General features: G+C 34.0%; 1 protein-coding gene across 6 annotated transcripts in view; it reads right to left on the bottom strand.

Moving 5' to 3' along the window:
• Positions 1-3,283: 3,283 nt before the first annotated feature.
• Ankrd12 (ankyrin repeat domain 12) overlaps positions 3,284-17,047 on the bottom strand; it is a 121,956-nt gene continuing 108,192 nt past the window's right edge. For all 6 annotated transcript variants that reach the window (XM_013363631.4, XM_021734393.3, XM_021734395.3 and 3 more), the window contains 4 exons: positions 10,667-10,765; positions 6,276-6,419; positions 5,339-5,434; positions 3,284-4,550 (listed from right to left, as the gene is read on the bottom strand). In XM_013363631.4, the coding sequence (XP_013219085.2) occupies positions 4,365-4,550; positions 5,339-5,434; positions 6,276-6,419; positions 10,667-10,765 (525 nt within the window). In that variant the 3' untranslated portion in view covers positions 3,284-4,364. The remainder of the gene's footprint in view (positions 4,551-5,338; positions 5,435-6,275; positions 6,420-10,666; positions 10,766-17,047) is intronic.

The following is a 17,047-nucleotide window of genomic DNA, read 5'->3' as shown; positions in this document are numbered from 1 at the left end:
TTGCATAAACTGGCCTCAAAACTTGTGATCAGCCGGACCACCCCAGCCCATGGGAATATATGAAATGGGTTTATTGATATTTTTAAACTTTAAAAAAAAAGTTTTAATTTTTGGTAACAATAAATGTCTCACATCAATTTTTAAGAGTTTGGTGGAAAGGGGTGTCCTACAACCAGAGTTTGAAAACTGATGACCTTAGGTAAAATTTGGGTAAATCCTCAAGTGACACAGCCCCTGGCATACTATATGCACTAGGTGGTGCTGACCAAATTCATGAATGGATATGTATGAATCAGCAGGAGGAACTGGAAACTATGCCATGGCATAGTTCAATTTGTCTTCTAAAAAATCCACCTATGACACTGAGCTTTTTTATGACCATCCTCACTCAACTGCTAAACAAACAGTAATAAGAATTAATAAATAAAAGTTCTACAGCCTAGTGTCAAGAAATAATAGGTTAATTCATGCATTTTTAAAAAATTTCTCACAGACAAATACTAACAGCTTTAAAATAAATGGAGATGGACTTTAAGAGACTAAAGGTATGATTATGTGGCTTCATGGTTGTAGTAATTAAAGAGAAAACATTGTTTAGGGGTGTGGTTAAGTAAGTCACTAAACATTCCAATAAAATCTTATCAGTGTGTTATTAAAAAAGTGAGGAAACCATTCAATGGAAAGGCAAACCACACACTGGATAAATACATCCATGATGTACTTGACAAAAACTTTTAACAGAATATAGAAAGGATTCCTACAAATCAATAAAAGGACAACCCAATACAAAATGAGCAAATAAGAACCTGACAAAATTAAGATGTATAAAAAGTTTTGATAAACTTATGAAAAGATCATTAGCAGAGGGATGAAAATTAAAATAATCAGGTACCACTACACAGCCATGATAATGGCTAAGTTGATAACTGATATATTTTTTCAGTGCTGATCTAATTCAGGATCTTGCCTCATCCTAGGCAAGCGATTTACAACTGAGCTACATCCCCAGATCAACAATACCAAATATTGATGAGGATTAAGAACAAGTGGACCTCTCATAGGTTGTTGTTAGGGGCAAAAGTGATAAAATATGACATTTCTCAAAAGTATTGTAAGAACAAATCGAAAGAGATACTACATATACAAGGGAAATTTTTTAAAAATGTCCATAACAAAGGTTTGCAGTGCTCATGTTTATTCATAATAGTCCCAAACTGTAAACAACCTGTTTTTTAGATGAAAAAAAAAAAAAAACTGAGAATAAAACATACTGCTTTCTGGAAAAGAAAAATACTAAGTTGCTTTGCATTCAATTTCTAGAATAACTATATAATCCTAAGTCTCATTAAAGTAAGCTTCCTTGGGTCTTTGCTTCAGATTTCTGCAGTTAGGAGATTTGTACCATGTCTACTACTAAAAATTCATTTGTGAGACTTCTGACTATTGAATTCATTTGAACTTGAAAGGCTAGTTCTTCAGAGGTTGTTTTCCCAAGATAACATTTTCTCCCCTCAGTGCTGGGGATTGAACCCAGGGCCCTGTGCATGCATCGTAATCACTGCCCTCCATCCCCTCCCAGGTTGAATACTTAGGCAATCTTGCCAGCTGCCCAAGTAAATATTGTTATTTGGCTTATAGTTAAATGGGAGTAAAATTTTATGTAAAAACATTTAGCACACATTCCACTTTTTTCTATAAAAATATAACTCTTTATTAAATAACATGCACAAATATCAACTAGTCATTTATTAAACAGATATGATTTAGAACAAGATTTAAAGAAATACAAATCCTTAGGTACAATTTAGTATCTTGTTCATGATATCTGAATAGTTTAAAAAGAATCACTGATTAATCTAACCATCATTTATTTTTCTTTCAGAATCCAGAACCTTTTTAGGTATATACCCCATTCCAAGTTTTTTTTTTTCCTGGTACTTCAGAGCTTCAGAATATCTTTAATATCAAGAGCCCTTAACTATTTACTTGATTATAAATTTCCAATAAGAAGGCAGCAATGTTTCTTTTATGCTATCCTGATGAGCTTTTAGTCACCTTACAGAGAAAATCTGTAGAAGTAGAATCATGGCAGAGGCTCCAGCTTTTTGAGGTACCATTGAAAGGGGGAGTACTGTGGTTAAGACTAAAAAGCTGGGATGACTGACATTTGCCAGATTCCTGCTTATTTGCTTTTTTTCTTCTACAGCTTGTTCTGTTTGGCCAGTGATATTTCCCCCTACCTTTTCTCTAGCTGGACCATCAGAACAAAATGCTCTATACATTTATCTGTTTTATTTTTCATCACTTCAATGCTTAATAATCTGAGTTTATATTTTATGACTTTCCACATGATCCCATCAAATTTTCTTTTGAGGTGAAAGTATAAATAAAGGTTGCAGTAAGTTTTTCCTATTAAAAAGTATTGCTTTTATAAATTAGCTTTTAATGTTCCCAGCCTTAATAAACTTAACTTCAACAAAACCAGTGCTTCAAAATCTACCCTGCCTTTCTGGCCTGATTTATCCAATAAAAAAGGCCAACATCTCTCACCTAAATTTCTAAACAAAACAAACTATATCCAACTTTTATAATAAAGTCCTTGCACTGTGTATTTTTTTTTACACGTGCTGCTTTATTGCGCATGCTAAGTACAGTAAGAATGAAAATAGAAACTGATGTAAAAATTCAAAAATCCCTAAGCTTAATATGTACCTTTGCACTCAAAAACATTTTGACATTCTCTCCCAATAGCTGGCATTTTCAACTTGAAAGTTGAATTTAAACCACCTTCATTCCTCATATTTTCTTTTTAGTTTTTAAAAACATCCAGTGTTATTTTATAAATCAAGAAAGTACTGTGGAAAGTTTCATAAACTCCATCTCATATACTTATGATGAATTTTACACTAAACTAATTTTCCTTTCAAAAATGTTCTCCAAGTTCAGCAGCAGGTTTTAGATCTGAAATAGTCCTGAATATTTTATCTATGTTATATGAGAAACTGGATTTTTCTAAGCATATTGCTAATTATTATAAAACAGCATACCAAATCTTAATTATAAAATTTTGCAAACTATGTCTTGCATCTTGATACACAAGGAAAAATACTTAACATATTAATCTTTCATAAACATTCCAGAGATCAATTGGAATATTTCTAAGAAGCTTTTGCTTATTTTGACTAGCAATATCTTTTTAAGTACTCAGTTTTTATTTTAAAAGTGCAAAGGTTATTAAGCTTAAAACATTAAATTTAAGCAATGTAAAAAAGTTTTACAATGATTTAACATGACCAATAAAATTTATTAAACATATTTACATATATTCACAGATTCTTTCATAGTTGAGTATTAAAATAGACATTTACAATTTTCATTCAAAGGCATTTTTGTTGTTGTTCCAGCAGGAAATAGGCTCTACTGTGAGATGAAAAAAGAGCTGAGCTTCTTCATTTGACTAATTCTAAATAATGTGTCCAACACAGTAAGTCACAGGTTCTATCACAAGAGACGAGTATGAAACGCCTCACACTGTTCCAGGCATCAATATGGACAGAATTAAATTATAGGAAGCATGCAATACAATTAACTCACAATCTTTACAGTTATGATGATGAAAACAAGCTAACTCAAACACATGCATGCCTTATTTAAAGGTTTGCTACCTGAACACACTGCTAGTACACTCCTTACAAACTACAACTTTGGTCCAATAAAGCATTAGACAAAACAGTTTTACAGTTATTTCTTTGTACATGTTTTGACTACCAATCCCTTTGTATACACATTTTGACCATTAATTACAAGATGTACATCTGCACAATATGTATAAAATAAGTTATTAAAAAGGAAGACAATATTAAAACTTTCAAAAAGAAAAACTATACAATTAATTTACAGATATAATAAACTGAAGAAATTTTGTGCCAAGTTTTTCTTCCACATTAGAAACTATTTGGTAGTAATGGAACTTTTTAGTTTACTGATAAATTTTTAATAAAACCTGAAAGAGATCTGAATACTAGTGGTTATCTTGTGACGAAAGAGTGCTAACAACTTCCAGCGCTGTTAGCAGATTCTCAACTTTTTAAATATCTACTACAGTCTGCCAACGTGCTTTAACCAATAGTAACCTTTCATCAATATAAATAATAGTTTTCTGTTAGAAACTGTGTTTGGACCTAGGATCCAAAATATTTCTCATTTTTATAAAATGACAGTGTTTACTACATAACCAACTTTAATCCAATTTTACGAACAACTGTAAAGGCATAATATCAGTATTTTTGTCAAAAGGCAGTATTCCACAGTATAATGCTTGAGCATCATCAGTTTAGAACAACACCACCAAGATGTTATAACTGCTATATAGGAGTCAATTCAAAGTCATCATTAACATCAACAAGGGGAACATAGAACTCCTGAATTTCGTAAATGCTGATAGATTTATAGGTGGCAGGATCAAGTTCCTGGAGTTTGAGCTGCCATTCTAATCTCTGGACAGCATTTAAAGCTGCAGCTTCATGTTGTTGCCTCATTAAAAGACAGGTCTATTTAAAAGAGAAGAGTTAATCAATTATCATGTTAAATGTGCCCCGTTCAAAAGCTAATTTCCCCCATGGTTTCTTTTTTTTTTTTTAATTTTTTTTTTTTTAGGTGTAGTTGGACATAATACCTTCATTTTATTTATTTTATGTGGCGCCAAGGATTGAACCCAGTGCATCGCTGATGCTAGGTGACTGCTTACTGCACTCCACAACCCCAGCCCCACCCAGTTTCTTTAGGGACTTAGATATTTACACACATTAGGAATCCTAAAAAAAATAAATAAATAAAACACTGAAATTAAAAGTCTACTTTTGTTTCACTCTATTGCTATCAACACACCAACTATCTCTGGGTCTGCACCTTCATATTCATGAATTTTGATTGAAAAACATTGTTTCAAATTATGAGATTTCAAATTACCAATGGAATCATTGAACCTACAGAGAACTGCCTGAAAATCTTAAATAATTTCCTTTACAGATCTACAAAATATATTCCATCTTTTAATGTTTTCCTTTTCTTCATATATTGGGACTATAACCAGACTGGTCTACTGGGGAAGCATGAAAATTCACATCAGAAGCTGCTTGTTCGATGGTAGTTTGGTCTTTTATACATTAGTCCTTAAAATGGACCTGCGGCCTTCATTTCCCTTTAGCTTTCCAATTGTGGTCCACCAGGAAACTCATTAACCATTATTTCTGTTCCGAATTACCTCTCCCCAATAGAGAGGCAGTTTCCAACTCAGAAGGAAGAAACATTTATTTAAATTACTTTGAAACATACTTACCTTTAATTTGTCAAATTTATCATCCACATCTTGTAACCAAGACATGAACTGTCTTGCATTAAAGCGATCTCTCACAGAAGTTTTACTGTCATCAGACTGAAAACAAATGTTCAACATAAAAGAATACTGTAATAAGCCACTTTAAAAATCTGTATGTCATTAATATACCTTTTTAATGGAATACCTTCATTTTCCAGTAATGATGAAAATATATTTTGAAAATATAAATTGAATATTGTTAATTTTTTTTATTTTTCTATAAAGTACAAACTAGTTATCAGAAGTCTCAGGATGTTGTTTTTAGTTTTTAACTAAAGAAAATCCTCCTGCTCTATGAGTCTCAGATGTTTCTTAAAAGACGTCATATATTGTACACCTGTGACATTGTTACTGAAATACAATTAATTTCAGATTTAATTTTAATGTTAGAAGTTTACCATACATAGGGAGAAAAATGTATTCAGGTGTGATAGTTGCCACTGAGACTGGCACTTCTTCCAAGACTATCTATATTTATACTTTTAAATTGTAATCATTATGTTTTTTTCCTCTTCTAACAAATGAATTTCTTTCAGCTTTATGAGACATAAAAAGTCTGACCACTGATATGGCTGATCCTGAATTCATATAATTTATATGTGGCAGTAAAACTTATTGAAAATACAGCTCCAGTTTTTCACAATTAACTTATTCCACCAAAACCCAAGATCAAAATAGCCTACCCTTGGTCCATAGCTCTGTCACACCTAGAGGTTCTGCCTGCCTATACTGTGTTTCATGTTCAACAACTTCCTAGCTACATGAGGTCAGAACTAAATGTATAAACGTCCACTTTAATGACTGTTTAATTCAACTTTCTTCTACAGAAATAATAGATTTTAAAAGTAACAAACTTGTAATTTTTGAGAGCACACTAAATTTATCAAGAGTACTTTACCTGAGAGTCCAATGGTACATTATACACTTCTGCATCCAGTAAGACAGTACAAGCACTAAATGGCAGTGTCTGATTTGCCAGTGTTCTTGCAGCTCTGTAATGAACACGGAGAACTTCCTGTTCATTGGATACAATAAGCTTTTCCTAGGTGAAAAAATTAAAAAAAAAAACAAAACCTTGAACAAAATTTTTTTGAAATAAGATAAAATCACTTAATATATGCTAAATAACTATAATCTCAGTTTCCTTCACAGTAGGCTTGAGAAATTAAAAAATTCCTAAAAGTATACAATTTAATTCCTGAACATTTTATCATTCCAGAAAGAAATCCCAATGCATTAGCAGGTACTCACTCTTTCCCCATCTTCTGACATCCAGCAATCTACCTGTTCTGAACATTTAATATAATTGAAGTCATTCAATATGTGGCCTTCTGTGACTGCCTTATTTCACTTAGCATAATTTTTTAGAGGTTCATTCACATTATAGTATGTAGCAACACTTCATTTCTTTCTATGAAAACAATATTGCACTCTATGGATATACCATTTTATTTCTCCATTTCACCAGTTTATCATTGTGGGTTGAGAGCGCAAAATATGCCACTCAAAGCATGCCATTTAAACGTGGGAATTATTCTGAGCTGAAGTCACTTGAAAAATAGCAGGTGCAGTAGCACTCTGACCTCCCCCTTTCTTCCTGAAAGGAGAACATAAAACTCCATGGGAAAGATGTCCTCTCTATACCAGAAAGAAAAAAAAAAAAAAGAGTTTTATTATCAGAGATGGAGAATCACTTACAATAACATTTTATTAAAATAATTTATATCTTCCTTTAGTTTTTTTCCACAATTGCCTTTGTCCAAGTTAATATAAAAGCATTTAAGTTTCATTATTTCAAGTCTTCATTTCCTTATGAGGGCTCTGATGTTATATAAAACTTACATGAAAGGTTTTCTCTTGTTAATCTGCCTTATGTCAATCTAATTCTCAGGCCCAGACAGAGGTCCTAAGAGGACAGAAGCAATGTTTTGCCTCCTCTACAGGCTGTTATCCTTTGGGGCTATCCTTAAAAAATGCTATTATGAATATTCAAGTTCAAAATTTTGTTTGGACAGGTTTTCTTTTCTCTGGGGCAAATAACTTGGTATGAAACTGCTGGGTCACAGGTTTGTTTAACTTCTTGAGCAGCTGCCAAACTCTTCTATAGCAGCCTGAATCAATCATTTTACACTCCTACTAGTAATGCAAGAAGGTTCCAATTTCTTTATATCCTTCTCAATGCTTGTGATCTTTCAAATTATTGTTCTTCGAACAGATGTGATGTGGTATCCCTTTGTGGTAACAGCTTCTCTTTTATAATAAATATTTTCATATAAAATACTGTTTGCTGATGCCAACTGATTGATTTAAACCTCTGACCATCACAGTAAAATCTTGCTTGAAGGAAATGAGGTCCAAAATGTAATAGAGTCCTAAAGCTAACAAAATGAAATAAGCAATCTTCTGCATATGGGAGACTAAGAATTCCAGGGGTCCAGCTAAAGATCTCACCCATCCTGTTACAGACTATAGACATGTGCCACCAGATGGTAACTATTTTGGTGCTTAAATATGAATGGGAAAAATTCTGGAATCTGTGGCTGGTAAGAACATCTAGGATAGAAGTAGTGACTCCAGCTACTATGCAAGTATGGTATTCTTTCATTTTGTTGGCCTTGTTTGGGAGGCTGGGCTGGAAGAATACAAAGGATATATCTTGTCTTCTCACTACATGTTTTCCACTCTGCCCTCAAATGACAAGGACTATAGTTTTTCTTCATTTGAGAATGCAGGTGACAAATGATATTGAAAAGGGGTTAAGTCTAACGTTTATGATTAAGTTTAAAGTGCAACTTGAAATGATAAACACCCCAAAATTTGATCTGATAGTAAAAGAAAACCAGCTTAAAGAACTTTCCTAAGAAATTGTTTAGAGTCCTATAGAAATAAGAACACTAGTTAAAATCTTTCAAAAGCAAATACTGTGTGAAAAACATATTTTTAAGTTTTTATTGTTTTTTTGGTGCTACGGTCAAAGCGCATTTTGTAAAGTTAAACCCTTCCTCTCTTGAAATAATTAAGAGATATATGCTGCTTAATTGCTAGTTCAAATATGCCATTTTAGATCAGTGTTTCTAATTTTGTGTCTCTGAGTCCCTAGAGCAGTGCTAAAGTACTGCTTCCTCTTATTTTCGGTGGTGCATGGGGCATTTCTGAACAAATGAGCCTGGGGCTAGCTGGGGTAGCAAGCCTTGTTCATTCACTTAGCATGGCATTCAAATGGTATCATTTTCTGCAGGGAAAATAACCCTATGATAAGAGTTCTTAACTTGGGGTCCTCACACTCAAGAAGCTTTTTTTAAATTAAAACAAAAAAATTTTAGTTGTCGATGGACCTTTATTTTTTTTATTTATATGCAGTGGTGAGAATTGAACCCAGTGCCTCACACATGCTAGGCTAGTCTCTACCAATGAGCTACAACCCCAGCTCCCAAAACCCTATTTTTAAGTGTGTGGAGTGGGGGAAATGATCTGTAAAACTGGATTGGACTGTGCCATTCTGAGAAGCATGATGAAACCTTGCACCATTATGTTCTGCCCCATCTAGGAGGTGAATCATTCCTTTGCCCAGAATATACACACTAAATGCTCCCCTCTTATTAGTAATTAATATCTCATACAGCTTAGTAGTTACCAGCGATTATCAGGTTGATTGGTACTAGTGTTTTGGTTCAAAAGTACCCTTATTTAACTTAGTAATGCCCCCAAGGTCCAAAGAGAAGTGATGCTGGCAATCTAGATATGCCAGAGATGCCAGAAAGTGTTTCCTTCAAGTGAAAAGTTAAGATTAGGACTTAATAAAGAAAACAACAACAACCTGCATAGTAAGATTGCTGAGATCTAAAGTAGTAACAAATTCTGCACAGTGTGTGTGTATAGTACAGGATTTTGAGACATTGTGAGACAACCACATAACTTTCATACAGTCCACTGTTATAATTAGTCAATCTCTACTAGACCTAATTTTTAAATTAAACTGTATCATGGATGACTGTATAGGAAAAAAAAACTGTATGTACGTATGTACATATGTGCATACACACACACACACATACACACATGCACATATATATATACATACACACATGATAGTTTGGTACTTTCTGCAGTCTCAGACCGAGGGTCTTGGAATATACCCTTCATGGATAAAGGGGGAACTACATCATGGATGTATTTGTCTGCTGCTGTAAGACATGACAGCAGTTCTTCTGGTAAAAACATTTCTACAACACAGTTAGCCCAGTATCAAGTTATTCTGTAGCTAGTAGTTATTCATCCACCAAATAATAAAGTTGATCTCATGGTGGTCAGATATTTAAGATACTTTCTAGTAAGCTGCGATTTAATTGTTTGTTGGTCAATATGTAGGAGATGACAATCCTGTTATTTGTTAAAATTCTGCAAAGCGCACAATTCAAATGAAAATCCTGAACTGTAACAAGGCATAGCTTTCTATAACCTGAAGAGGAGTATAGATAAATGCTATTGAGGCTTCAAATAGGCCTAATGGCTGAAATAGCTACTGACACACTGAATGACCTAATTGCTTACTGCTGTTAGGAAATTATGCCCAGTGCTTCTTTAGTTGTTGCTTCTCTCTGTGATTCTACTAATTCTACATTATTCACTTAAAAACATTGTTCTAATGGATTCCAGATTGTTTCAGAAGTCCATTGTACAAAACACATAAAAAATTTCTGTCATGGGGAACCAATTATGTATGAATCAAAGGAGACTGTATGTTTCTATGAAGGAGGAGAACAATTTACATATTCAGATTCACTTGACCCTTCCACAAAATTAAGGTGTTATATTTTTGTAAATCCAACTGAAATGACTTTCATGATTTTTACAAATCTGTTTTTTTTCCTATAATTTTATGCCAAGACTAACCACTGAAAACCAGATACTAAGGCAGAACTATAAGGCCAAATAAACATAGCCTCTATAGTTTAGCCCTAAAGTGAACAGTATCAAGCCAAGGATTCAAAAACTTGGAAATCTGAATATCATTCTAGGAATCTATTGCTATCATTCTACAAACTCAACAATGATAATAAGTGTTTACTAGAGACTTCTATGAATCAAAAATATACTTAACATGGAACAACTATACTAAAAGAGGTATAAAATTTTTCTCTTTAATTGGATTAGTACAAGCTAACAAAGTCAGTTTAACTATTTCCAAAAATGACTCTAAATAAGGAAAATCCACTAATGGAAAATAAATTATAGGCCATTTTGTCACTAAAATAAATTATTGCATAAATGTATTTAAATGTATCTTACCCTTTCAATACTGTGTTGCAAACGTAGTTTCATCCTTACAACTTCTTGTTGCCGAAAAAGCTCTTTAAGTGGATCTGACAGAGAAGGTGGTGGTGTGATCTAATTAAAAAATTGGAATCAGTTATTTACAACAATGGGCTCTTTTTTTCTTTTAAAATTAAACTTCTGGCATGTAACTTAAAATCCTGATGTTCTGTGAATTAAATAAAGGTACCAAGTATACAACTGGTTGTTACTTCTCAGTCAATTCAAACTGTTTGAAATATAGCAGAATGTGCAATTTGCATAGGTGTTTTGATTCTGAGGCCACAGAATATTCTAAAGAGTAAATCAGAGGGATTAAGGAAGTTATTTACTGTGGAGGACAGACATAAGCTTCTTTGTGGACATGATAAAAATCAAACACTAAAACATTTGAGCATTACATTTAGTGAACTATCTCATATAAAAGCAGATGAAATGGTCTAATAAATATGTAGTTTTCAAATTTCATTACTATGTGTGATATCATAAATTTGTCCATCTGTACTCTAAAATTAAAATTTACTGGTTACATTTCCATTTTGATATTAGAGTGTGCTTTTTCTGATAGATGTTGGTGGTTAAGGAAGTTGACTCAACATATGGATGCACTCTATTAATAATATAAAAAGATATCTAAATATGGATGTGATTCCTAAATTTTCTCCTCTAGCCCTTGGAGTATCTGTATTTTCCTTGCATATACTTGCTGTCAGTGTATTAGGGGAAAGTAAAATATCTCAGGATATTTGACAGCTTAACTGTCAATTCCATATGAAAGTAGAAGAATTCTCAATGTGGTACAAGAATCATAACAGTATACATCAAAGCTCTTAGTGAAGAATTGGACATGGATCCACTAAGGCTCTATAATTAACAGATAAGAATTATGGGAAACCAAAATGTATTAGATAAAATCACAATAATTGAATCATTCCAATCAGAATGGAAAATGCTATATGGCAAATAACTTACTGGGCTGATCATTTTTTAGATCTCTAATTGCAGTAATATATTCGATTTCTGTCATATGTACTGCTTTAAACAAGAGCTATGAGTCTGGTGCTCTTTACTTTTGGAAAATCTAGCTATCTCAATTATCAAAGAGGAAGACTATCCCGTCATCTAAGTTGGGGTACCAGAGACAGCTTCCTTGATTTAATAGAAGAAATGAGTTCCTATGGGGGTGGGGGGAGAAAGAAGGGAGGGACATAGTCACCAGAAAAGAGGGGAGCATGATCCAAGGTATGAAACAAAGAAACAGAACAGGATCTATAGGAAACTACCAGAAGTTTTAAATTTCTTTCAGATTATCTTTTTTCTTCCTATACAGGAAACTAAACCCATGAGCATTCTACCACTGAGCTACATTCCCACCCTTTTAAAAAATTTGAGACAGGGTCTAACTAAATTGCTGAGGTTGGACTCAAACTCGCCATCCTCCTGCCTCTGCCTTCTGAGCCACCTGCCTGCCTGGCTTGAAACATCAAATTTGAGGACAGGAATGGTGAGCTATGTGGGTGAAGAGATCAGCAAAGCAATGAAGTTTGTAAATCAGCCTTTCCACAGAACATATGTCCATACAGATAACGTCCAGGAAATGATCTCAGAACAAGTATGTTTGGGAAACACGTATACATGTATTTACGTAGGAGTTGCACAACTACACATTAAAGGTTCTAAGAAGTCCTGCAACAAAGCAATCTATTTATTTTTAGATAAATAGCATTTCCCAAAGTTCTGGACTATGAAAACTCCCACACAACACACATATAAAGTATTTAATTAACATGCTGGAGAAATATGCATAACACAATAAATTTGGATATAACACGGAATCACTGAAAGGTCTTATGGTTGACTGCTGTCTCTAAGGAATATAATACTAGGGGGACAAGATCAATGTTATATTGGTGTGAGATGCAAGATGGAGCTGTGAGGCAGGGTCCAAAAATATTAGTGATTAAGAGGGATAAAAGGAAGGAACTAGCTTAAGTCTCTAGTTCTCAAATTAAAACCTACACATTTTGAGAACAAGAGGGTGGTAATAGTGACAGAGACCAGTGGAGAGGAGAAAGAGGTTTTTTATTGTAAATTCAGTTCAGTGCTGATGTGTTGAGTTTGTGAAGTTTAAGGGACATATGCAGAAGTCAAGGAGTGAGAAGTCTGGGCAGAATACATAAATTTGGCAAACAACATATATCACATGCAGAAAGAGATAAAAATCAAAGAAATATATGACTTTCTGAGGAAACTTTTCCTGTGCAATTTTCCTCAACTTCGGTAAATTATGCTTGGAGATTTCTTTGTTTGGCAGAGTGGGGAATGAGCTCTTAACTTAGGAATGCTTTACTACTGAGCTACATTCCCAGCCTTTTATATTTTTTGAGATAGGAAGGGCCTCACTAAGTTGCTAAGTCTGTCTCAAACTGGAGATTCTCTTGCCTCAGTCACACTGCAATTACAGGTAAATACCACCACAGCAGGCTCTTGGCATTTTTTTTTTAATATTTCAGTCCCAGAAGCCCTGAAAATACTCTCTTGACAGATTCTAAGGGAACATACTTTCCTCTTATCACTCAATCTTGTAAAGCCTCTGAAGGGTTTCTGTAAAGTGTGTTTTTACTAGAAACCCCAGTAGATACCAAATTGGATATTTTTTCCTCCCTGCTCATTTGATTTGGGAAACTTGTCGTGCAGTTTTATTTTTTGTCCCTTGATTTCTTCTGGAAAAATGGCAACATTCTGGTTAAAACGTGAGGGTAAGAATTTAATGGAAGAATAAATATACAAACTGACTTTGGGATGTTTATAAAATGTGATGACTTTGGGATAAATGTGAGTCAATTATTTTGTTAAGACAAAAAGTCATTTGCTGGGAGAAAACTAATGAATAATACCATATTGGAAAGTACAAAAAACAATGTAGTATCAAAGTAATTGTTATTATTTCTGGTGTTCATTAGTTTTCAAATTAAACTACAAACAAGTTTCAGTTCATAAATTCAAAAGCACAACTTTCTATAAGCAAAATATTGGATTCCATACATCATCTCTAGTAAATATTAGCATAAATTCATTTGGTGTGGGATACAGTAATGGGAGCTTCTTAAATCAGTATTATTTTATAAAGGTTTTAACAGGTTTCAGGATCACAGTATTTCAAAACCTGCTTCAGGGTGGGGCAGACATTTTTCTTGTTTTACAGATGTGGCTGCTAAAGATCAGAAAAGTAAAAGGAATCATTCAAGAATGCTGGTGTGTAGCAAAAGCTATATTTTAACTCATGTATGCTAAATGGAAATCTGCTCTTTCTACTATATTGTGCTATGTTTCTCTACATAAGTAATTCTTGCTATAGAAAAAAAATCCACTACAATCACAGATATTTCTCAGCTCTGCTTATAGACTCTTTTGAAACAATATTTGATACAACAGATTCTTACATAAGCAAAGACATTCCTTAGAACTGCTTCATAGGAATCAAATTTTTATTATGTCACCTTTGCAGGAGTAAGATGATGGTACACACAATAACTTCTCTCTCTGGCAGAGACTGTGCAAAGAAGGCAACCTAACATGGTTTGTTTGAAACTTTTTTTTTAACTAAGGTGTTAAAAAATGTAATTTAAATATGCCTATGACATTTAATATTATAGCCTATTATATAAATAATATATAGCCTATGATACTATATATAAATTTCAGTTAAAATTTCTTATCCTTTAAGGGGAAATCAAATTTAGAAATAAATAAAAAGTTACTAGCTTAACATGCTTTGAATTATTAACAAATGGTTTTGCTGCAAGTCTATGAATGACAAATTTACCTTACCATTCATTACTATTCGGCCACTACTGCTAATCTAATTTTCTTTTAAGGTTTAAAAGGCACTGGCATTGGGTATATTCTGCAGCTGTGAGGCTATAAAACCAACTTCTAATTTTCTGATCTTTTCTGAACTGAGCTTGAAAGACAAAACAACATCTGTAAAGCATGATGCAAAATAGCACACGATAGTCAGCAGACTTCAAGTATAGCCAGTATACAGCACAGGTAGTAACTAGTGTCAAGTCTAGAAAGTAAAGGAAGAACACTGTGTGCAAAAATATGAAACTGTGACTTTAGCCTATAGAAAACTGGTAGTCCCTCAAGTCTGGTAGTCACATAATCAGGTGTGTTTTATAATGAACCCAGACCATAACAAGGCTAGACTGAGAAATTATTAGATGAGAACTATGGAAATAAGGCAGCAATGCTTTGTTCTGATATCTATTCACTAGCACAGTGAGCATACAGTAACTGGCATATAGTTATGAATTATTTGTGAATGCAACATGGATATGTGAATATGCAATATTTGGTGAATAGTTCAAGGAGTAAATGAAATCCCTGAATGGCAGTGGTAATAAAGAAAGAAGGAAGCTGGATGCAGTGACACACACCTGTAATCTCAGCTACTGGGGTGGCTGAGACAGGACGAGTCCAAATTCAAGGCCAGTCTGGGCAACTTAGTCTCAAAAAAGGCTATATCTAGAGAGGAAGCTCTGGGGATATAGCATTCTTGGATTCAATTCCCCTGTACTATGCCCCCCAACACACACACCAAAAAAAAAAAAAAAAAGAAAGTTGAAGAGGTGACTTAACAACATGATTTAGTGACAGATTTGATGGGAAAGCAAAGAGGAAGAAATCAAACCTTCAAGGAGTTTCCTGTATGGAACTGCAGAATAGGTGACAATAACTAATACTTTAGTTTACTATCAAATAAGAATGTTATATATTCAAATATTTATCATATTGTACATGCAAATAATTTTGAGGTAAGATAAATGGGTTTGATATTAGGCCTATGATTCTAAGAATCTTGAGGAACATTTATATATTCAGGATATTCAGGGCTAAAATTGGGAGTTATTCTATAAAGGATGAATAGTATCCTATCCCTTAATTAGATTATAATACAGAGGCAGAGATCAATTAGGATATCATGGGGAAGAGATAAGGAAAACACAAGCAATTCTGCTTTGACAGAAGCAGAAGTGACATCATTGCTAGAACCAACGCATGGAAAAGTATCAAGGGGGTCTAGTGAGAAGAACATCTTAGGAAGAGGGATATATAGCAGTTCTATCACTAGGGTATCAAAAGTACTGAACCAGAGATTCCTGTGGAATAATGAGTTCATTTAAGGTACTAGGTGAATCTGGAAATAGTATTGAGAAAATGAAGCTAAATAGGTAGACTGGGGTCAGATTGGTAGAGCGCTTGCCTTGCACACGTGAGGCACTGGGTTCGAGCCTCTGCACCACATAAAAATAAATAAAATATTGTGTCCATGTACAACTGAAAAGATATTTTTTTTAAAAAACTGGATTTTAAGCTACAGCCCATGCAAAGCCAATAAACAAGAAAAATGGCTTTTTAATTTTTATTGATGAATTAAGTAATTTTTTTTTTTTTGGTACACGTTAGAGCTTGAGGACTTAATGCAAGAATGAGGTACTCACTACCTAGATCCTGGGAGGGCTGGTAGATGAGAGCTCATGCTGGAGTCCCTCTCAAACAATTACCTTTCAGGAAAGAGTGCTGGCTGCCCAAGGGTATGCTCCCTCCCTGAGGGCAGGACAACCTGTAAGATGGGCCATTCCACTCCCAAGGATTCCACTCAGATCACTGATTTGCATTTCAGTTCAACTTCTCATTCTGTTCAGTTCTGCTTCCTCACACTTATTTCTGATTACACACAACTAATAAACCTCTAGCAAAATATTTCAGAGTCTGCTTCCTAAGGAACTCAACCTAAGACACTGTTTGAAGGATAGTTAGGTGATGATGCTCAGAAGGCACCTGTTTGATTCTGGAAGTCAAATGATATGGCTAAGTACAAAATCTCTGAGAACTATCACCTGAAGAGTCCTGAAAGCAGAGAAATAGGTAATTTCCATATCTGAAGAGCTCATAGAGCAAAAAGTTGACTAAAGAATGGATAGTCAGAGAACTCATGTCTAAAGGGTGGGTATAAAAATGAAGTCATAAAGAAAGAGAAGATGATTAGTCAGGCAGAGAAACTACAAGAGAGCATCATCATGACTAAGAAGGGGAAAATTTTATGAAGAACTAGATGGTACCAATGTCAAATTTGACAAAAAAAAAAGAAAAATGAAAAGAGGCCAATAAATCTGACTCAACACATGAGCTCACTGTTTTTCTCTGCCGGTAGATAATGGCTAAGGAATTAATAGGAGACAACACAGGAAAAAGATCATACACAGTCTATTCTTTAAGAGTATGGCAGGGAAGGAAGGAGCCAAGGGCAAGTCCCATGAGCTATAATAGGCAAGGGAGAACTTTTTTCTC

Source organism: Ictidomys tridecemlineatus, chromosome 13, assembly GCF_052094955.1.
Source record: "Ictidomys tridecemlineatus isolate mIctTri1 chromosome 13, mIctTri1.hap1, whole genome shotgun sequence".
NCBI lineage: Eukaryota > Metazoa > Chordata > Mammalia > Rodentia > Sciuridae > Ictidomys > Ictidomys tridecemlineatus.
Note: the sequence above shows the minus strand (reverse complement) of the source record. Positions and strands in the feature narration are given on the sequence as shown.